The sequence below is a fragment of the Amblyomma americanum genome, chromosome 1, assembly GCF_052857255.1.
Source record: "Amblyomma americanum isolate KBUSLIRL-KWMA chromosome 1, ASM5285725v1, whole genome shotgun sequence".
NCBI lineage: Eukaryota > Metazoa > Arthropoda > Arachnida > Ixodida > Ixodidae > Amblyomma > Amblyomma americanum.
Window position 1 is genome coordinate 17,172,384 of NC_135497.1, and position 23,379 is coordinate 17,195,762.

A 23,379-nucleotide genomic window follows, 5' to 3' on the forward strand; every position below is an offset into this window, starting at 1 on the left:
TCTAGTAATGCTTTCGCATTGAAAACTACTTAAAAGGAACAGGAACATACTCCTGAAATGTACTATAAAGTCAGCTGCAAAAAAGTAAACAATACTTCTATTAATGGACATGCTAACTCATTGGTGAGCGTTTCATTTACTCCAAAATAAGCTCTTGTCTAGACTCTAGAGAGCAGTAACACTTTAGTCCTTCCAGCACTCCAAAAATACTTCTTCAAACAGAGGAGTAGACCAGATACTCCTGTTCTGAGGAGTATCTAACCACCTTTTCGGGAATTCGCTACCTGACGAGCCATTTACTCCCAGCCGGGTGTTTTTCTGTTTACAGTGTATGAGGTAAAATAATGTACAGGAACCACCTCAGCAGCCGATTGCTGTTGAGGACTCAGCGGTAGTTTGTGTTGCCGTGAAACACCGCCCAACTGAGACTAAAGACAGGCATTATTCTAGCTGAGCACGCGCATTAGTATGGTTTCATTTAAAGAAATTGTAAAACCATTACTATATTCAGGAGAATCCATCGTCCATCTATTATACACGCGAAGGGACTACAGCCCCATCTGAAAATTCTTCAGTAAGAAATGCGCCTGTCCGTATTTTGGACGTTTTTGTAATCCCGATAGAGCCAAAATATTCCCATGTAACCAGACACAGCGCTGGCAGTTGCACTATCTTGCAGGTGGTTTCTAGAACAGAATCTGCCTGGGCCGAGCCGCCGCGGTGGCTGGAGCAGCCGAGCACCATAACCATGGTTATGGTGCTCGGCTACTGACCCGAAAGACGCGGGTTCGATCCCGGCCGAGGCGGTCACCTTTTCGATGGAGGTGAAATGCTAGAGCTCCGTGTACTGTGCGAGGTCAGTGCATGTTAAACACACCAGGTGGTGGAAATCATCCACAGCAGTCCAAGACGGCGTCCCTCGTGGCTTCAGTCGCTTGGGGACGTTCAACCCCATAAACGAAACTGATAGCGGAAATTCTCGCATCTGCTTAGTGGTCGACGTGAGCGTTGCCTTCTGTCTGATTTCGCCCAAATGGCTCCCAACTTTCCAGCTCTATTAGGCTAAGGCAGCTTAGAAACAATTTATAAAGGAATTTTTCAAACAAGTTTAACTGTATTTAGAGGCTGTGTTCGCTCCATTATCGCGCAGTTCGGAGCAAAGCAGACTACACAAACGGTGCTGCGTTGCTCGAGGCCTGACCGTAAAACCACACAGCCACAAGCGGGTTACTCATTTCTTTATGAAGGTCGAATAAGAGCAACTTCCCGTAAAATGATCAGCGTGTGTAGCTGCTCGGTGCAGCTGCATGGAGCTAGCAGGTGCACCAGAGCTCAGCAGCTGGTCTCTAAATCTGCAGGTTGTGTGTTGAAAAACTCACAAGAGCTAACATTTTACTTTTATTCAGTTTCCTGTCTGTATACAGACAACGTGAGCCCCGCTGCCTGTACGAGACTTCACGATGAAGAGAAGAGAGACGCCTGACTCCATTACCTTAGCAATTCAGCTTCCACCGTTGACAGTGGTTCAATTAGCATTACGAACCTTTTCCTGTTCGTCACCGTCGTTGAAGGCATCGGAACTTGCCCAGCCAGGCCACTCTTTCTGAGCGCATTTCAGTTCTCAGCCTTTGGCTCATAACGTTAGCAAATTGCACATGTCTGGTCCTTCACAGTAAAGGGGCCACGCTTCGATTTTTCAACACCTGTTTGGGACCAGTTGTGAGGCCTACAGGGAAAAAAATAAGGGCGATTGATGCGGAGGACATGCGACACCATTCCGCTCTTTTATTTCACCCTATATTCTATTCCAATTCTGCTTCTCTTCAAATTCTTTTTCTAATATGATCGCTTCCTTTATTAATTTTTCCTCCGTCCGTGTTAATCATTTTCATATCAGCTATTTTATTTTCAGTCCAGCCTCTCTCCTCTCCCATACAGTAAGTGGGCAGGGTGGAGAGAGAGGGGGGTGAGAAACGGGGCGATTGACAGGTGCGCCAGATGTGGTCGCCTGCCAGGTGTGACGAAGACGGTCACCGGGTTCATGCTTCAACCAGGCTTATCGCAATAATGGCTGCGGAAGGTTTCTGCCCGAGAAAAGCCCGGGCGCTGTGCAGAGTGAAGACAAACGGTGATCCAGGAAGAGCAGGAGTCGACGCTCACTGCTGTCTCGAGTGGCGTGCACCCTCCGGGACCCTGCGCAGCACGGCCGTACGGCCAGCGTCCGCCGGCGGCGCCGAGAACCAGACACTGCGCTTGCTCTGCAGCTCGGCTGTCCGCGGAGGCAGTGCCACGGGGGGCTTTGCCCACGAAGGGGTCCTGCGGGGGGCGTGTGGGGGCGGCCCACCGCTGAATTCGGGCGCCGTTTTCTGCGGGAACAAACACACCACTGTCAACGTTGTGAGTGCAAGGTGGAATCTGTGGCTGTTCTAAACAATGAAGGCACGCAATGTCGCGCTTGCTATCGGGCGTGCATCTGTTTATCACAGCGCGAGCTGTCAGTGGCAAGGTTCCGCGGCGTTGTCGGTGTCCGCGTCACGTTCGGCCCGCCGCATTTGCATGGAGGCCAAAACGCAAGACGCGCTCGGGTGCTGTGCGATACGCACGGTAAACATGGTGTTCCGGAATGCTAAACCCTAGATACCAAATCTGAGCGCCTCTGAGACTTCAACCGACCGAATTCGCTCGCTAACACGGCCTTCAAAGTCAGGTCACTATCGGCATATAGAAGGGACCTCGCTCAGGACCACATCTCCAGGAAAATATCAATGCTCCGTCTTTCGGAGGCGTGCACGGGCCCGGCGTATCCACGGAAGGAAATCGCCGTGCCCAGCTTCTTTGCCTTGTCACTTGTGCCCATTTGCTAAGCTTGAAGTTAATGGCATCAAAGAAGAAAAAAGCGAATCACTCATGGAAAACCTCACTGACATCGCGTCAACACTGAAACTTTCACCTCTAACCGAGCAAACTGTCTCCGCCATTTACAGTCTTTAATCAAGAAAAAAAAGTCAGGTGTAATCATTCGTTTTACCCACTAGTCAACAAAGGACAAATATCATGGAATCACAGCGCTTGCAGACAAGGACAGAGAGAAGTCACTGGCGCAACTACGCTGAACTGTTATGACTTGTAGGAGCCACTTGGGGTAAGACACTGACGGAGTGCTCTGCCCCTACAAAAAGAAGAAAACCAGCACGAAGACAACCGCAAGGAAAAGAACACAATGGCAAGAAAAATTGGATAAGGCTGGGCCAACAAATGCCAACGATTAACGCAGCAAACACAATAACAAGGCTAAAAACGAGGCATAATAACAGGTGAAAAAAACGGTATAGATGGGGCAACAATTAACACGGCGAAAATTCATGAAACAGTAAAAAAACAGCTAAAAGGAATGTAGACTAACGGTCAACGCAGCCCCAAATTCAATGAGGCGACAAAAGAAGAGGAAAGGATGGCATAAGTGAGGAAACATTTAGCAGCCAAGCGATTCTTCCCGCCCAGATTCACTGACCTTGGTCAGGCAAGTATCAAAGTTAGCCCTTATGTCTGAATAATATCGCTGTGTCTCAGAAGGCGTTGATGTGGTCAGTCGCTGCAGCGGGAATGGGAAAAAGCGTCCCGTTGATAAGACTGTTCCGTAATTGAACAATAACCTTTCTTTGCTCACCGCTGACAGAGACTAAGGCTTTGTCATCGTGCCAAATGACTTGTGTTGCGAAAAAGAAAGCGCAGAATTGATTCTTGTTTTAGAAATGCAATAATATCAGTTTCACCAAGGTAAGAAGGGCAGCCAAAAAGTTGTGTGAGAGGATAAACTTAGACAGGCTCTCTCGCTCTATCGGCGACAGCAGCGAGTTCTCCCTGGACCCATTTTTCACAGCAAAAACGCACAAAGCTGAATGCACGCTCCGTGCCATCGTCTCGGAAGAAGAAACTTGGAAAAAAATTCATTGCAATTTTTCTACAAGCCAAACTGAACCTGCTAGCAGAAGACGATCTGTTTCTAGTTAAAAATTCAAACGACACCATTCTCTTCTTGCAAAAGGTAATAAAAAACATACTAGAGACTTTCTGGGTTTTTCAGTCGACGTTAAAGATCTCCCCTGATTTTAACGCATGAGATCCCGAAGAATGGCTCCAATCGCTTTCTGGAGCTGAGGTTGCAGTTTTCACCAGAACACGTCTGCTGTACTTTTGAAACAAGGGCCAACAAGCAGCCTGTCTTATCCTACGACTCCGCGCACTGAAAGCTAATGAAGAGAGACAGTGTTCAAGCTGCCTTCAATAACGCTTCAGTAACAAAGAACTGGCTGTCATACCCTTCATTGACCAGGATTCCCACAATTTAAAAAAGAATGGGAAAAAGGCAGGAGTTGAGGTTATTTTAGTCGCGTCAACAAGCCAGCCGAGCGAAGAAAAGAAAGCGTAATAAAACATCGAGATTCGTATGTCTCGTCTGCCTCGGAGAGTCGCCTGTTCTATTCGTTCTCTATCCCGCGGCAAATAACACGTTGGACAGACAGGCCGCTGCGTGAACAAAAGACTACAGGAGCATAATTTAAGCGTTAAAGATAAAAAATCGAGCAGTTTGGGAATCCACTGTCGTGACTGCTCATTCTGAAAGCGCTGCCCTCCAAATTCCGCGAATGTCAGAACCATGGCAAAAAACAAGAAGTAGCGCAGTCGGGAAATTACCGAAGCAGCCATCATTGACAACCTAAAACAAGGCTGCGTTAGCGTGGCGCCAATAGCCCTTCTGGAAAAAGAGATCCCATTCCTGTCTGTGTCAATATGATTGCATTGCATTCCAAGCCACCTTCAATCCTTACCATACCCCTTTCAGTGCTTATCTTATCACTCTGTGGCCTGTTAATTATTGCCCCCTTTATGCCATCTATTTACCTCCTTTTATCGCTTCACTGAGTTTTTTACTCTGTAATTTGTTGGTCCAGATTCCTTTTATTTTTTTTACCACTTCATGACTTTTTGCCCTGTTAATTGTTCCCTCATCTATGCCACCTTTTCACCTGTTTTTATGCCTCGTTTTTAGCCTTGTTATCGTGTTCGCTGAGTTAGTCGTTGGCATTTATTGACCCGGGTTGGGCCCTTTTTCTTGCGATTGATTTTCTTATTGTCTTGCGATTGTCTTCGTGCTGGTTTTCTTCTTCTTGTAAGTGTAGAGCACTCCGTGAACGTCTTAACACAAGTCGCTGCTACAGATAGTCCTCTTCTTATCTGTGATGTAGGTGCCCTTGAGCTTTAATGTTCTTCTGTAAAATATAAGGCGTGGATGAAAGCACGCCCAAAATAAAGTTGACAGTTCAGCGCAGTCGTGTGTATGGTCTCGTCTGCAAACGCTATGATTCCATGATGTCTGACAGAACCAACTGGCCCAGCAACATACCCTGCAAAGAAGAAATGCCTCGCGGGAAAGGAATGCTTTTCAGAAATTCAGCAACATACTCTCATGTTGGAAAATTTGACTGTGCAGAACCGAATGTTGAAGACTGCAAAGGAATGGGCGCGTGTCAAGGATTTTCGCTTTGACTGGGAAAGTGATTGTGAAAGCTGGAAAGTGTTCGTGAGGAAATAGGGCGAAAGCGCATGCCTGATAAAGTTTGCGACCGAATTGGTTACTCTCGTTGCTTAGGTTCAAAACAGCATATATACTTCACATGTCCGTCGTTATTGTCGTGCAACCCTTTTGTACTTCCTTCTGATTTCAAGAAGTTCATTGGTTCTGATCGCAATGGATCAGTTCGCAGTATTTAAGTTAACTGTCAGTCGGCGAGAAACAAGACGGCTGATTTTGATAAGATGTAATGCAGCCTGCACTTTGAGTTTCATTTTTATGCTGTCATGAACTTATTTCGACCAAGGCGCACGCCTCTTTGACGGCCTTCGAACTAAGAATGTTTCGGTAAATCTAGAAGTGCTTCACGTGGCTGTGGTGTCAGCATGCTAGTGCGAAACAACTTCAACGTGAAATGTGTTGAGGAATCTTGACATATTACTGGCAATTATGAAGTGCTGTTTTTTTTTTTTGCACGCCCGTATGGTTTGCTCTGGTTTTAGCACCCACCGCATGAAAATTCCATATTCACTTTTTTCCGTGGCGGTCGAATTTCGATGGAGGCGAAATTCTAGAGGCCCGTGTACTGTGCGATGTCAGTGCACGTTAAAGAACCCCAGGTGGTCGAAATTTCCGGAGCGCTTCACTACGGCGTCCCCCATAGCCTGAGTCGCTATGGGACGTTAAACCCAATAAACCAATAAACCAACCAACCAACCAACTAACCAACCAAATTGTTTTTTTTTCACTTCCTTCAAGGGCTTTTGGAATACATTTTTGATTTTCAGCACAGCATCATAAGCGGTGATGACTTCAATATACATCTTTGTGCTAATACTGCCGTGAGGCGTGAATTTGAGCTGCTTATGCACTCTTGGGTTCTTAAGCGTCATACATACTCTATGAGTGTTAATTGTGACACTTCCGCATGCCTTGATGTGCTAATCACGAATTGCGGCCAGATACCAAATCTGGTGTTCTTTCATATCACATCAACGGCCGCATGCGAATCTGAGTTAGAAACGTAAAACAAAAAATAAAAATAAACGTTTTCTTGTATTTTGAGCAATCGCCAATGAAAACCATGACCGCTTTTGTGAAAAACTGCGTAAAGTTGACAGGAATGGTGTTTATGCCACTCAATGTGAGTATACTGTGTATGAGCCCTTCAGTGATATTTTTACTGCATTTTATAAGAAACATTTTTCCTAGTGTTCCAGAAAGAACCGAGCTTCCCTAATGCATAATTCGTGGATTGGGGACGACCTATTTAGAAAAGTCAAAGAAAAAATCCGCTTTTCAAAAGGGTTATCAGGTCCAAAGATCCGGATGATTTGCGAATATTTAAGTCCTTTTGCAACCAGCTTACAAAAGAGGTAAGTTCAGCCGTAGCCTCCCATTTTGAAACGAATTTTTTCACGCGCCAAAACGACAGCTGTGTAATATGGCACAAGTTAAATGTATAAAATGACTCGTCTACACCCGAAATCGATATTGTCGTGAACGGCGCGGAAATCTGCGATGACACGCTTCTCGGTTGTTTTCACGATCACTTCAGCAGTATCCGTTGCCGGACTGTTGACGTGGACGCATGCCACTATATTAATGCGCACGACACATAATCCACATTTTTCTGTATCCTAGAATCCTTTTGTGCAACACGACTTTCCAGAGAACTGAGCAGCAGTAGCACCTGTGATGCCAACAACCTGCAAGTCAGGCCCGTGAAGTTTGTCCTTGACTTAATCTCACCTGCGCTTGTTCACCTTTACAGTACCTGTTGTTCATAAGGCCAATTTACAAAACCAATGCTGGTGGCAAAGGTACTTGCTCTGTTCGAAGAAGGTGACAAAACACAAATTTCGAAGTGCACACCTCCCTTCTCCATACTCTCATTACTCTCCATACTCCCAATAAACTGCGCAATTCACGTCATTCACTTCCACGAGGCATTTATTCCTGCAATTGCCGAAAGAACCACCTAAGTGCTCATTAAACTTTAATCCTGTTTGGAGCCTGTTATTTTGCTTATTTGTTTTCTCTGTATTTTTAACTTATACTTACATGAGTAGACTGTCTAGCGCTTTGGAGCATGAGCTGCGGAATTAAAATACAAATTAAACCTGCTAAATATGTATTAAAATTGCTAACGTCTGCCCTTGTTCACATTTTTTATCCGGTACTTGAGTCAGGTATATTTCCAACTGCTATGAAATGTGTACGGGTATCTAAACTAAATAAAGGTGGTGGTGGTCACAATCATGCGTCCAATTACCGGCTAATTTCCGTACTCCCAGTATTTCTTTCTCGTATTACAAAATTTTATAATAAAAAAGGTATTTTAACAGATTCACAGTACGGTTTTAGGAAGGACAGGTCCACTGAGGCTGCACTGCTAGCCCTGAAAGAAAAAAGTTTGGAAAATATTGATAATAAATGATTGACAGCCGGAATTTTTATCGATTGTAGCAAGGCGTTCGACTGCCTCGATCACAATATTCTCATTAATAAAGTTTCATCGTATGGAATTTGTGGGACAGCTCTGGCTTTGCTACAATCCTACTTGTAAAATAGGCAGCAGTGTGTACGCATAAACGACCAAAGGTCATCTCTCTTGCCAATAAAAAGTGGCGTACCACAAGGAAGTATGTTGGATCCAGTTTTATTTATTACCAATATAAATGATATTGTCAATATCGACACTATAGTTCAAGTCGTAATCTATGCTGACGACAGTACCTTACTAAATTTCTGAGAGTAATATCAGCCAACTAATCTAAAGAGGTAATCGTATCCTCAATGAACTGTCAGCATGGACTACTGTAAATCAAATCAAGGTTAACCCAATTAAATCCAAAGCTGGTAATATCTTCTGTGCTAAGAATAAAGTATTTTAGCCGCTACATTCACTCATTTTTCAAGACCAGCACATAGAAATAGTTGAGGAACGTGAGGTTGTTGCTGTATTCTTTTCTTCCCACCTTAAATGAGATGCTCATTTTTTCGTCATCGCTAAAAAACTCTCTGCTGTTTCCGGCGTAATCTCACGATGCCGCACATTCCTTCCCATAAGCGCGAAACTACAAATATATTACGCTTTGTTTTCTCTAACAAATACTGTACCCAGGTATGGGCAAGCACAACTAAAGCAAATGTGAACAAACTTGCCGTCTTGCAAAGAAAAATCGTTAACTTTTAAGCAACGTCGAGTATTAATCTCAGATAACATCGCTCAATATGATCCGCGTGGACGATATCTAAGAATTTCATTTCTTGCAAATAATGTACTTTTATTCAACAGGTATGAGCAATTTCTTAGCACAGCTTGCAGCTCTTGAGCATCGTACCACTATTGTCAAGATGTACAGACACTTGGTCTCTACCACAGTTTAGAACAAATTCGATAAAAAAATAAAACTTTTTTGGGGGGACTAGCTGGTGCATTTTGAACCTCAGAAAAGGAGCAGCGCGAAAACATGCAACCACAGACGAAGATTACAAACCAATTACAAACTAGAATCCTTGGCTCACAATCTTCCATTTTTTTCTTAACAAATATAGACACACTACATTATTTATAATAAACTGTACATCTCCAACCAAAAATTTTAACTTTAACCCAATGTTTCGAAGCCGACTCGGCTCCTTCATCAGGTGTGACTGAGGGCAGTAGCTAGCGTCTATAAGTATGGAGTGGAGGAGGGGGTCAAAGAAACTACAGCTGTGATGCGAAAGGCATGGGGGAGGGGGAGGTGGGGTTTAGGCTGTTAGTCACGCTGGCGCACTGCAGGGAGGTGGTGAATGGCGACTTTTTTTCGTTGAGTTGAAGAGCGAAGTCCCTGTGCATATATATACTGGGGGCAGGTTTCCTTTTGTGCGGTTGATATTGTTCGGGGTGGTTTGGATGTGCCAGGATTCCAGAAGGAGCTTTATTTGTGGTAGTTTATTTCGGTTCCGAGGATGCGGGTTTCTTCGAAGTTGATTCTATGGTCGGAGTCCTGGGAATGTTCGGCTACTGGATTGCGCTCTCTTGCTAATTTGCGGACGTCGTTTTCATGTTGCCGAATTCTTTTTTTTTAATTTTTGGTTTCATCGACGTAGCTTGCGTCGCAGTCGGCGCAAGGAATTTGGTAGACAATGCCTTGGGCTATTTCTCTCGGCGGCCGGTCTTTGGGAACAGGTAGGCAAAGCGCAACAGTGTTTGTGGGCTTGTGCGCAACCTAGAGACCCACTTTTTTCGGGATTCGGGCGATGGTTTCGCTGACACCTCCACCATAAGGTAAAGTGACGTATTTTGGTGGTGGCGTTGGTCTTTGTGCGTTGATTTCTTGGCGAATGTTGTGTTTTTTATGTCGAATGGTTTTCTGAATATAGAATTTTGGGTAGCCGTTTATGATGAGTTCGTTGAATATCGTTGATTGTTTTTTTTTTCTGTCAAGTTCTGTGCTGCAGTGTGTATCAACTCTTCTGAACAGCGTCTTCACCACTGATGCTTTATGGACTGTCGGGTGGTGCGAAGAGAAGTGGAGATACCGGCCTGAGTGAGTTGGTTTGCGGTATACGGAGAATTGAAGGGCACTGTGGTTTCGGGACACGAGGACGTCCAAAAACGGCGAGCAGTTTTCTTGTTCCACCTCTAGCGTGAACTGAATGTCAGGTTCTACGGAGTTTAAATGACAAAGGAAATTTTGAATCTCAGATTTTTTGATGACGGCGAAGCAGTCGTCGACATACCTGAGGAAAATCTTTGGTTTCGGGTGGAATGAGTTGAGGGCTCGTTGTTCAATGTGTTCCATGGTTAAATTGGCCATGACGACAGAGATGGATGCTCCCATTCGTGTTCCTTTCACTTGTTGGTAAAATTCCCCGTTTGACGAGAAGTATGTGTTTTATAGGCACAACTCCAGGAGGACATCCTTTACACTCGGCGGGGTTCGTGCGCTGAGTGTGTCGTCGCGTTGTAGGGCGTATCGGGTAGCGGTCACCGCAAGCTTCACGGGGATTTTTGTGGAAAGGGACACCACGTCGAAGGAGACAAGGCATTCGCCGGCCTCAAGAGTGGCTCAAGTGTCGGCTCAAGCTACCCTTGAGGCCGGCGAATGCCTTGTCTCCTTCGACGTGGTGTCCCTTTCCACAAAAATCCCCGTGAAGCTTGCGGTGACCGCTACCCGATACGCCCTACAACGCGACGACACACTCAGCGCACGAACCCCGCCGAGTGTAAAGGATGTCCTCCTGGAGTTGTGCCTATAAAACACATACTTCTCGTCAAACGGGGAATTTTACCAACAAGTGAAAGGAACACGAATGGGAGCATCCATCTCTGTCGTCATGGCCAATTTAACCATGGAACACATTGAACAACGAGCCCTCAACTCATTCCACCCGAAACCAAAGATTTTCCTCAGGTATGTCGACGACTGCTTCGCCGTCATCAAAAGATCTGAGATTCAAAATTTCCTTTGTCATTTAAACTCCGTAGAACCTGACATTCAGTTCACGCTAGAGGTGGAACAAGAAAACTGCTCGCCGTTTTTGGACGTCCTCGTGTCCCGAAACCACAGTGCCCTTCAATTCTCCGTATACCGCAAACCAACTCACTCAGGCCGGTATCTCCACTTCTCTTCGCACCACCCGACAGTCCATAAAGCATCAGTGGTGAAGACGCTGTTCGGAAGAGTTGATACACACTGCAGCACAGAACTTGACAGAAAAAAAAAACAATCAACGATACTCAACGAACTCATCATAAACGGCTACCCAAAATTCTATATTCAGAAAACCATTCGACATAAAAAACACAACATTCGCCAAGAATTCAACGCACAAAGACCAACGCCACAACCAAAATACGTCACTTCACCTTATGTTGGACGTGCCAGCGAGACCATCGCCCGAATCCTGAAAAAAGCGGGTCTCCACATTGCACACAAGCCCACAAACACTGTTGCTCTTGGCCTACCTGTTCCCAAAGACCGGCCGCCGAGAGAAAGAGCCCAAGGCATTGTCTACAAAATTCCTTGCGCCGACTGCGACGCAAGCTACATCGGCGAAACCAAAAATTTCAAAGAAAGAATTTGGCAACATAAAAACGACGTCCGCAAATTCACAAGAGAGCGCAATCCAGTAACCGAACATTCCGAGGACTCCGACAATGGAACCAACTTCGAAGAAACCCGCATCCTCAGAACCGAAACAAACTACCACAAAAGGCTCCTTCTGGAATCCTGGCATATCTAAACCACCCCGAACAACATCGACCGCACAAAAGGAAACCTGCCCCCAGTATATGACCAGGGACTTCGCTCTTCAACTCAACGAAACAAAGTTGCCATTCACCACCTCCCTGCAGTGCGCCAGCGTGAGTAAGAGCCTAAACCTCCCTCCCCCTCCCCCGCGCCTTTCGCATCACAGCTGTAGTTCCTTTGACCCCTCCTCCCCTCTATACTTAAAGACGCTAGCTACTGCCCCCCGTCACCCCTGATGAAGGAGCCGAGGCGGCTTCGAAACGTTGGGTTAAGTTAAAATTTTTGGCTGGAGATGTACAGTTTATTATAAGTCTTCAAACCCAACCAGACAGGCAAATCTGTAAAAATGTTTAGTTTTGAGACTACAGGATTTCCTCCAAAAAAGTTGAGAAATTACTTGTGCAATTACTTCGGTTCTTATCCAAGTCTTAAATTACGAACTGTTCCAAATCGCTGAACTCTGTCAACTGCGTTTATTATTGACAAACGATTTGTTAGCTTCTTTCTGTTGTGTTATACTGATGTATGCGTTTACAAGCTTTGTTTTTGAAGTCTAATTTTGTATTGTTCATGAATTGTTCATTCGTTTCTGTTTGCTGCTGCCATGCCATGTTTTGGTTTCCAGGGCCTTTATTAAGCTGTTTGTACAGCTTTTAGCCCAGGCGGCTATCCAGTTGCTGGAAAATAATCTTTCAAATTAAATTAAATCACACTAAATTTAGCGCAGTTCCTCTCTTAGGGGCACGTTGCTTGGGCCTTTATCGCTCATAAGTCTGTGCGGCTTCGCTTAAGTACAAGCATTCTCTCGGACGCAGTGCGTGCTTAAATATTTTGACAGAATCGCTCAGAGAAGGCCACTCCAGCGCTATAGAGAGGCTTGCTAATTTCTGTACTGTTTGTTCTTGTACTGCACGTCCCACATCTGCTAGACTACAAATGGTGGTACATTATGCACAAAGAAATAAATAAAGTGACCAGCTTTGTTCGAGCTGCTCTCAGAGAAACAAACATGGGCAATTTAAACTGCGATGCGTTTGTGCTGCTGCTTTTGAGAGCAAGATCTGTTTCCAGCATTGTGTGCATGCCTGTCAAGGAATACAAAATTTAATTTTTACATTGGATGGTGTGCAGCTTATTTTCACATGACAATAAATAACTAAATATCTTTGTAGCAGCCTATTTAGGCATAACATGCTAATGTCATTCCGTGTGAAGACCATTCCATCTTTCATTATGGGTGCAGAATTGAGTCCAACAGCAATTTATAGACCTTTGTTTTCCAGGGATCACTGCATTTATTTCTAATCCTATGACTACTTCTTATGCAGATATACTCAGCAACTTTGTCAAACGCACGCGGAGTGTTGCGTTTATGTGCACATTTAACTGGGCGTTGCCTCTCTTCGTGTCACTGTGAAACAAGTCGCTTGCTCTAACCCTATTCCTTGAATAGTTTAATCTCTTGCCGCTTCATTCCGCCGTAGCATGGAGGAGGCTACCTGTTGCTGTTGGTGATAAAGACAAGTAATGACAAAACGGCTACCTGATATTGTGGAGAAGCAACATGGTTGAGCACCAAACAATGCACCAAACCCTTTGACTTCAGTACCATTGTGCTAACGTCCAGCACGTGAAAAGAAAAGCGCAGGTATTCATTCATTGATTCGACTATGTGACAAGTGTGAACGAAAAAAAGTGTGAACGAAATGGCACAACCTTCTTTGAGAACATGGCGCAAAAAGTACACGGGCGACGCAGATGTGGACGGGACAGGAGTTGTCCTGTTCACACCTGTCGTCCCTGTCCTCTTTGCGCTATGTTCGCAAACAACTGTTACCAACTAGCCCTAACCAAGCTACTGTTACAACTTTCCTCTGCAAATTATATTTCTTACTCAGAAAAATATGCTCATCAGAAAAATTTTTCTCATTTACATATGATAGCAAAACAGCATGCATCTAATAAATTTTCTTATGTCAGTAATGAGCTCCGTGTCAGTTTTTATTCTCCAGTTGACTTGTCCTGCCTGCTGCATGGAGCAAAGAATGAATTCTGTTCACAAAGATTTCGTCGCATTCCCGAGGATACATTGATTCATTCTGGTGTTCCCACAATGTACTTTCGCGTTTTGTTCGCATCCTTTTCGTCACCTGCTGTCCACAGCATAACACACTTCCTTGGCTTTTTGATAGGCAATCTGCTTTCAATAAAAATTGAGACTTGTGCAAGCAAGCTGTCGTGGTAAATACAGGCAATAATCACTGAAACCATGTGCTGGAAAGCATGCACATAACTATATTGCAGGTTGCTGATCAGCAGCTGCTGCTTAAGCAAAGAAACGTGGCATAGAGTCCCGTCGTAAACTACCTGTCTCATCACATCACGGGGATCATGAAAGAGCGAACTATAAAAGCTTAAGTTAAGAAGTGCTTGGGACTGGGCTAATTGGCCGGAACATGATATGCAAAACATGCGCTGTTTAGATTGACAAGGACAGAGTTAAAGGCAACACGAACGGTTGCACTTAACCGTTCCTGTTGTCTTTGACTCTGTCCTTGCCAATCTAAACAGCGCACGTCTTGCGTATGTAAACCCACCTTTGCTTGTTTTGCCCCACCACCACTAAGATTAACCAAGTTGATCACGTCAATCGACATAAAGGACAAACTCAGATAAACTAAAGAGACAAAGGGTGGGAAATTAGGCAAGCCGGCATCGGTGATTCATGAAATCAGGTGTAGCCCAAAACCAATTCGACGGACAAACAACAGATACACACACACAGGCGCTAACTCGCGACTGAAAGATTTCCAGACAACCAAGGCAAACGTTACATGAGAGGACTAAACCGGCGCATGCGCCAGAAAAAAACCGCGAAAGAGGAAAGTGCCTGAATGAAAGGCTTGGTGAGCAGGAACAAAACAGAAAAAAAATACGCAGCCAGTTTTCTAGCTTCGCACTGCAAGAAGTGTGGCTGTGTATCTTCCTGGACAAATGCTCAGTCGGTGTCAAAAACAGAGATAATTTAACACATCAAATGAGAGAAGTGCGCAGATCATTGCTTTGCAAGATAAATGCGTTAGCACGCCTTTTATCTCACTTCTCAAAAGAGAGATGGCCTTCGTAAGTTTTGAAAACCTGTGATTCAATTTTTTCCCTTTGTTGTTTTCTTTCACAGTTTTTTTTCTGTCCCAACGCAGGTTAGTCCTCTCATGTCCCGTTTGCAATGGTATCTGCTCCCTGCCCGTCGTCTTAGTTTTGCGGTACTCCTCACGCCATGGACAACTAAAGACATGGAGGTCATTTTCTAGCGTCCGCGCAGGGTGTTCAGCAGGTACTGCTTGGTCCCCATCAAGAATCCTGTGTGAAGCCTCGGAGTAACTCTGGCAAGCTCGGGTTAGTTCGAAGGAGCGTCGCTCCAGCTGTAGCCAATGGGAGGGTGACCTTGGTCAAACCCAGCATAGCAAGAGCCCATAAAGAAATAAAGTAAACATTGCCACGACTGGACTTCGAACCCGCTGCGGCGTGAGCAGGTACGCTTCGCTGGCCACTGCGCGAGAGCACTATGCAATCGCCGCAGCCGATCGCGCCTCATGTTAAACTGGAACACGCTCTCGATGATGATGATGATGATGATGATGGTGGTGGTGGTGGTGGTGGTGGTGGTGGTGGTGATGTCCTCGGGCTTAATGGCATATTGCATTGCACATCGTCGTCTTCATCAACTTCCATTTGCGGCGCGAACAAATAGGATCAGCTTAGCCTCGATCAGAGCTTATCCTGAGTCCAGTATCGTCGCCAGACGTACCGACGACTCAGCAATGAGCCAACCAGGCTAAACACATGCCTTCGCACGTGTACTCCGTTTACTTTAAAACCTTACCACTTTTTGCTTGAAACCATGCTGCACAAACAAGAACCTTGTCAGTATTGATAAATCAGCGTCATGGCTGGCCTCCTATTTATTGCAATGCACGGGGAGTCGAAATGGTGTTAAGAAAGCTCAGTGGAAGAAATAATGAACACAGAGATTAGACTGACTGTATTCTGATATTTCTTCATCAAAAATTCCCATTTTAGAGAGGTGTTCTTGATCCCACATGTAACATAGATAGATAGTAGAATATAAAGTTGCAAGTATGCTTGAACATACGTTGTGCTGGAAATTAGAGCCTGTATGTTTCCATTTTCGTTCATCCATTATCCTCTTATGTATAATAAAATTCTAAAAGCTGCCAGCAATTGCCAACATCCACTTGCCTAGCCTGCTGCAAAAGTTGAAAGGTGAAATAAGATGAACCTTTAAATGTGCAAATTGTATTCAGCCTTTCATGATTTTTGCATGACTCACTACACTAATAATGGTGTTCCGGTTTACAGGATGTTTTTTTCATCGTGCAGACGACATCAACAAAACATTATATGAGTTTGAGGTACATTTTAGTCTCATAAAACCTTGTGAGTGGTGCCTGATTTTCTAGCGTGCACTAAGTGGACATTAGCGTTTGTGTGGTGTGCATTTAACTTTTGTCACTCTGTTTGACCGATTTGCAGTATAGTTTCCATAAACTGCATTTACACTGTTTTGTTAGTACTTATAGTTAAGGGAGTACCATTAGCTTTTCCCATTATATTAGTCTACAAGGGAGATTCCATGAACTGCTGTTAAAGCATCATAAGGATGCTCGAACAAATGGCATACAGAATTGTTGAAACCCTTTGCAGTGGGTAGGTAGAAGGTATAGCGTAAAATGAATGTTGAAGAGAGTTCAGCGACTATGGCCTATTCTCAGAAGACGGTTGATAGGTTTTCGTTAAACCAACTGACATAAGTCGATCATAGGAAGTGTAAAGACTTCCCATGAACTTGAGTCTTTTGAACATCGCTCACCAATTGATAGAAGATGGTTGATGGGTTCTCGTTAGATCAACTGACATAAGTCTATGAAAGGAAGAATAAAGACTTTCTATGAACTTGAGTCTTTTGAATATCGGTGGCCAATTTTCGGAAGAAGGTTGATAGGTTGTTACTAAGACAACAAAGACAATTACGAGACCTGGAATTGGTTTTAATAAGTTCTATATTAGCAGTTTTTATAGACTTTCCATACAACGTTGCTAAAAATTTTTTAAAGCGATCGGTTTCGGTTTCATAGGGTTTAACGTCCCAAAGCGACTCGGCCTATGAGGTACGCCGCAGTGAAGGGCTCTGGAATTTTCGACCACCTGGGATTTTTTAACGTGCCCTGACATCGCACAGTACACGGGCATTTCGCCTCCATCGAAATGCGATCAGGACTTAATCGCACCTCCTTGGATTCAGCAGCCAACGCCATAGCCACTAAGTGATCGCGGCGGGTGTGTTGATTGTAAATGATCATATGTGATCAGTGTGTGCGCAAGATGGACCTATCTAATAAAATGTCACTTGCACTGAAGCTTTCGTCCTGTGCATTCTGCGTTCCTTGCTCTGCCTTTCGTTTTTTCGTTCGCTGGAAAGATGCACGTAAGCTCCACATTCACCGAAACCCTTGTTCTGCCTAGCCATGGGCGAATACATCACGCGCATCCCTCACACATTGCAAACCTTTTCAGAGCATAGGAAATAAATTGGCACAAAAGCACCCGTTCATTGCTCCCCTGTCCCGGTGGCCACCTTACCTTCAACAGCCGGGGAGAGCAGAGCGCCGTCGCCGTGCAGGTGGGCATCCTGACAGCAGCACTGGGCGCCCTCGCCTGCGAGGTCTCCGAGTCGTAGCCGGACACAGGGCTCTGCAGCATTGAGTAATTGTTCTTGCTTTTGCCGGACAAGAGAAGCTGCCAGCGATTCGGAGAAGAGGGCACAGCATTTGACGAACCTGACCTCGTCCTGCTCTGAAGTGACCAAGGAAGCCAAGTTATCAACTTCCCTAGACGCCAGAGACATGCCTGACAAATAAGCTTAAAGTGACGTCACAGGCGCCATTTTGTGGTACAACAGAGCACAGCTTTAGCGGTGCAAGCCGAAGTGGGCAGTGACTGGACATGCGTGCGCCCTTTCTCTGCGCTCTATGTACGCCAGGATGGAGGCTACAATAACGTTTGGTTGTTCATTGTGCTTTAGACATTCCCTTAGACACTCCATTTGCGGGTCACCGTCGCGAGAAATCCCTCCGTTCTGAAGATTTCCATAGGCAGCTTATGCACTCCTGTGCCCAGGGCGGTCTTCGGGACCCCAGTGGAAGTGGACTGTCAAGTTTTCTTGAACGGCGCGAGAATATTTTCACAAGCGAAACTCGAGAAAAAGTAAAAAGGTGCACCAAGGGCAGCGGCGGGCCTCCAAACAACAAAAGAGGTTAGCAGCGTCGGTGAAAGGCGCTGCAAGCAACGCACTGAAATTGTGTGATTGATTTTTAAAAGGGTTACTACGAGAAGCCAGTGAGCTACACGCCTGGTTGTTAACAAAGTGAAACTTGAGAATGCACTTAATTATAGATTTCGAGGCAATCGATACAATACGAGTTTTCAGCGGCAGTGTGCTGGCAGGGTAATGCAACTTACTCGATTTAATGGAGGCAGCCGTTCTTCAAGTACTTGTCGACCATCTTCTGCCTTCACCCGCTTCAAATCAGAAAATGGACGCACAGTGAGCGCCAGAAGCACTGCTCACGCGGTGCCCACAAAAATTACACCTTACTGGCACTGTCATTACGCGTCCGCGGCCCTACAAAAGCAACTCGTTGCGCTGGCCAGTATACAGTAGGAGCGCATCGAATCCGTGGCTGCACTCGGAGTGCAGCAAATCAGACTCCTCCATTTCTCTCAACCGGCCTCTCCAAATGAGAGCATAGAAGTTACCATGGACCAAGATGGACACGTTATCAGAGGCTCCGTTTGCGGTTCTACGTGGACGCTTGTCAACCAATGCCGGCTGACAATGCGAAAAGAATTTAAGCGCTTGTCCTGTCTTTACAAGCATTTTTAAAATCCGGTATGCTATACCAACTAACCCACGAGACAACTTTGTTCAGACATTATTGGTACGATCAACCTGCGCGCCCACGCGCTCGGTATTAGTAGGTTTGCGCCGGTTGGTGGGGCTTGGTGATTCGAGGATCAGCAAGACTCTGCAATATATGGAACGCAACGTCGCCTTGACACCAGAGTGAAGAAGCGCTCTAATTATAACCAACGGCGTGCAACGGTATTGCACGCTAACGCGAGAAGGCAGCGGAACGAGTATCTAAAGGCTGGTTCGCATGGAAGCAACTGAGCCAACTGAGCGGTTGAGCGACGCGTCGCACCGAAAAATTTTCAACTTCTGAAACTTCGCCGCTCGAGCCACTCGAGCTGCCGCGACGACTCAAAACAGATTTTAGCGCCGCGGCGGCAGGATTCGCTAGCGTTTTCGCGTGCATATGAAACAGGCTTAACAACAATAACAAAAAACATGGACGCCGCGCTAAACACATGTATGTTTAAAGTGGCCGAGACCCATTCAAAGAGTACGGCTAGCAGTTGCTATAGCCCGACCTAGAATGTCCTACGCTGCTGCTGCAATGCATTTCATGTTGGAACCTATTCTCTGGGACCAACTGGACCGCAGATTTTCCTTTTAAGTCGGCGCGACTGTCGACCAGCGCCATAGCTGTTTCATACGAGGCGGTCTCACTGCCAGTCATTGGGATCACCCCGATGATTGGTGGTGGACACTCTCGGTAAGGCTGTACGCAGTGACACAACGCGAATAAACTCGAAAGCAGAAGGGCACAGTGAGCCACTGCCGTCGCTCAGTACGTAGAGCACCGCACGTGACATGGGGAGGTCGTGGATTTGGCTCAAACCGGCGAAACGCTTCTTTTATACTCTATGCAAACTTATCTTCCATCCACAGTGCCTATCACAATTAATATCCAACTCTAATTAACACCACCGTACAAATTATAACACCGTTGGCTTATTTCGTGTCTATGACCCGACAAAGCTCCAACCTGCCTACTCTTCGCGTTGTCAACCCCATTCCTTGATGCGTCTAAAGCCCACGACTGTGAAACAGAACAGGCCAATTTGGTCCATTTGAAGTGCATGCGAGGCGAAAAGTATCGTCTTTACACAAAAGCTTCACCCGAATACATTCAACCTTTGCGATAGATTTATCAGCAAAAGAATCCCAGTGCGTATAATGACGGCCTAGTTGGTGCGTGTCTGTAACACGAAGCGCCGACTTGCATGTTGTGACTACAATGATCTGTGAACGTTGAACACAAAACAGAGCAATAGAAATGTGGCCCAGCAGAATTTGTATTTAGCAATTACGACGTGCAAGCCTGCGCTGTGCGTTAGTGCTTTTCTCGCTGTTCTCCGATATAACCTTTTCTTCCGTAAAGTCGCGGTAGAGCGTGCTACCGCCAGAACCACTAAACGCCGCAAATGGGATCCTTGCAGAACGTCCCCCCGACCTCTCGCTGTGAAGTTGTACGCGGCGTCACCAGTGTACACTTGATAAATGAGCGTGAGCGAGCGCGCTGTACAACACAGAGAGCTCGCCTGGGCGGCGGCTGCAGGCATCGCCATTCGCGCGTCGTTAGAAAGACATCTTCGAAAAACCGAGCGGACTCTTAAATTCACCTTAACGTGTTAAAGAGCTCTACAGCTGCTTGGGGGTCCACTGATGCTTCGCAGACATCGACACGCTTGTTGCCATCACATACCGCTTTATTACACATCATCGTCATATTTATTGGCGACGCTAACTAGTGACCCAAGTTAACTAAGTGTTCCTGTAATATAATTCGCCTACTGTGCGGTGTGAGGGAGTCGTACAAGGCATCATTTATCCCACTGAACGAATTTTAATCAGTGGTGCGGAGGCAGCCTGCCCGGCTCCCGACCGAAAGAACAGCGATTAGATTCCAATTAGCCAACTTTTTTCTTTTCAGCTAAATTGCCTTTCTTGGTCACTGCCCTCGCGGCCATTCAGGATTTTCAAGTCTCGCCAACGCCGACTTTGCCGCCGAACGGGACCTTCAACGGGATTATAAATGTCCAAAGACCTCCTGAACGCAAAGCCCCTTGTTTCAGATAAGCGAAAAAGGCCCGCGGGTGCCACGCAGCAAGCGCACTGCAACCTTCGCATCGCGGTTGCCGCTAGCTCAGAGAGAAGGAGCAAACAAAGCATCAGTTTGGCTGGCAGCAACGCGCGATTCGCGTGCAAAACGGCCTATTCAGATGGACCTTTACGCGACGGAAGACGCTTACGAACGCGGCCAAAAGGGCGTGACGGAGACCCATAAAAAGAAGGAAACCTGTTTCGTTCTCGGCAAGCAAGGCACTACAGGGAGCTGACGCATAGCAAGGCTCTCCTAAATTTAGCTTATTCACGAGAAGATTGCGCGGCGTGGCGGTTCTCCCGTCATGATACAACCGTTCGCAGCTTCCTTTAGAGTTTGGCTTTGCACGTATGAAAGAGAAATGTGCCTAATGCTGTCAACACCTTCGCGTGCAGACATTGCTCATGAGGAATTCTGGGAAACATGCAGTGATCAGCTCACCCTGTAATTCTCGGCGTATCACCTAGGATACACAGTGCAAAAATATGAATAATTTTCATTTCTGCTCGTCGAGCTACACAAATTGTTAAAGTTTTGCAGAAATGGGCTTTCCCACCATATTTAATCACAGCGAAGTCATACTGCCGGCTATCAAAGATGCAGGATGCCCGCAGCTGAAAAAGAAATTAATGCAAAAGCTAACCATAAGTTTCTGCGGTCGTGACGCTGCAATGGCAGGTGATGCATAAATATTGAATTTTGTTTCAGATTTACTCTATGCGCCTACGCATTTGCCCGCAGTTCTGCCGTCCTTACACATCCAGAATGATGGAAGTTTGCACGACTGTTTCGCAGTGTAATAATCTCTTTCTCACAGTTCTTTATACACTTTTGCAATGAAGGAGCCATTAATGATGAATGGCCAGGCATTGCAAGGCTGACCCCACCAGCGGAGTGATTCTGCGCAGTGATATTCGCAGCGAAGAGGCGCACCTCGGCGTACGGCTCCACTTGGCAGAGGTCCAGGTGCTTGGCGCTGCTGGACACCTCTCCCTGTGCTCTGCGTGAGGAGAAAGAAAGTTGCGCGGTTCCCGACACCCGCTGCTTACTACCACTCGTGGCATGTGCACCGTCCCATGCTCTTCTATTGTTTCGCTTATGCGCAAGACACCAGACTGTCGGGAAAACTGTATGGGAAAGGAGGCGGGCGTGTTCGCTTTATTAATTTTTGGATGGAATCGTGTCACGTGACACTTTATTCTCCGAGGACTTGTGGCGCAAGTTCATCCACTGATAGCGTCCACAAGCGTAAAAACGTGGTTCTGACGCAGATTTCGGAAATTCACTAGATCGTGAAACTTTTAACGATGTTTGTTTCGTGGTAAGTCCTGCCTTGGCCAGATTTCATCCTTATTGCCTATTTTCGCCTACGAGGTACACATCATAGGCAGCACGAACACGAGTCAATAAAAAATACGAGGAGCTGTCACATCGCGGCACTGCCGTTAACGATGCAGCAGGAAGGGACAACAGGAGTACATCGAAAGGCATGTGCAAGTGTTCATACATGCAAAAGGACATCGGCGTCACTGTGCAGGGCTCTGGAGCGACAGACTCAGTTTCGAATTCAATGCGTTCAAGGAAATGTCACACCAGTGGCCTGCAGACACGGACGCCTTGTGGGCTCTTACCAAATACCTCGACTCGGCCACCGAGAGGGGCTCCCTCTCACTTAGGGATATATAGGCCACTGTGAAGTGCATTCACGCTCAATCCGCCAGGAATTAGATTTCAGTCTGGGAAACATGAAACAGCGTTTCTTCGCACAACTTCCGGAGCCCGTTGTTCACGGTTTCGCTTTTGCACGCAATATCTGATGTATCGCCTATTACACCGAATTTAACAACGTAAATTCGTATTTCTGTTCGCAGAACTGCACTGATTGCCGCAAAAAAATTGCAGAAATGGCCCTTTTCAACTTGGTTATCAACACAAGGTAAAAGCGTCGGCAGACAGAGATGGAGGAGGCCTGCTGAAAGATAAATTCACTCAAAAGATAACCATAGCGGCCAAACATCTTAAACTTTCTGTGGCCCCAATGGTACATTGGCAGCTGATGGAGATGATATCAATATTGCTCTGGACTGGCTCTATGCGCCTGCATATTTGTACACAATTTATTATCGTCTCTAGACTTTCAGAACTCATCAAAATGGACTTAATTTAATTATGCTCTAATCATGTTTACCTCTTATGTTTTTGCATTTCTGCGGTGAAGGGTGATGAAACCCTAAATGTTCATAACATTTACACGGCATTTTCAAAGCACTGCAAGGTTAAAATTAGTGAGGACTCAACTCTTCACCATTAACAGTGCAATGCATTGGAGCCTCCCTCTCCTGTGTTGAATTCGTGGTGACGGGCTTAAGAATGATTAGAAGAAAATGTTTTTTTTTTTTTGCCGTAGACGCATCAACCCTTGCCCTTTGACGGGTTCGTTTCAAGGACTGCAGCGGATCACTTTTCGGGA

General features: G+C 45.8%; 1 protein-coding gene across 5 annotated transcripts in view; it reads right to left on the reverse strand.

Moving 5' to 3' along the window:
• Positions 1-1,750: 1,750 nt before the first annotated feature.
• Positions 1,751-23,379, reverse strand: part of LOC144110515 (protein FAM184A-like) — a 122,428-nt gene continuing 100,799 nt past the window's right edge. For 4 of the 5 annotated variants that reach the window (XM_077643517.1, XM_077643526.1, XM_077643508.1 and 1 more), the window contains 4 exons: positions 21,843-21,909; positions 18,361-18,420; positions 17,482-17,592; positions 1,751-2,366 (listed from right to left, as the gene is read on the reverse strand). In XM_077643517.1, coding sequence (XP_077499643.1) covers positions 2,157-2,366; positions 17,482-17,592; positions 18,361-18,420; positions 21,843-21,909 — 448 coding nt within the window. In that variant the 3' untranslated portion in view covers positions 1,751-2,156. The remainder of the gene's footprint in view (positions 2,367-17,481; positions 17,593-18,360; positions 18,421-21,842; positions 21,910-23,379) is intronic. The other variant, XM_077643534.1, reaches the window with a different exon arrangement.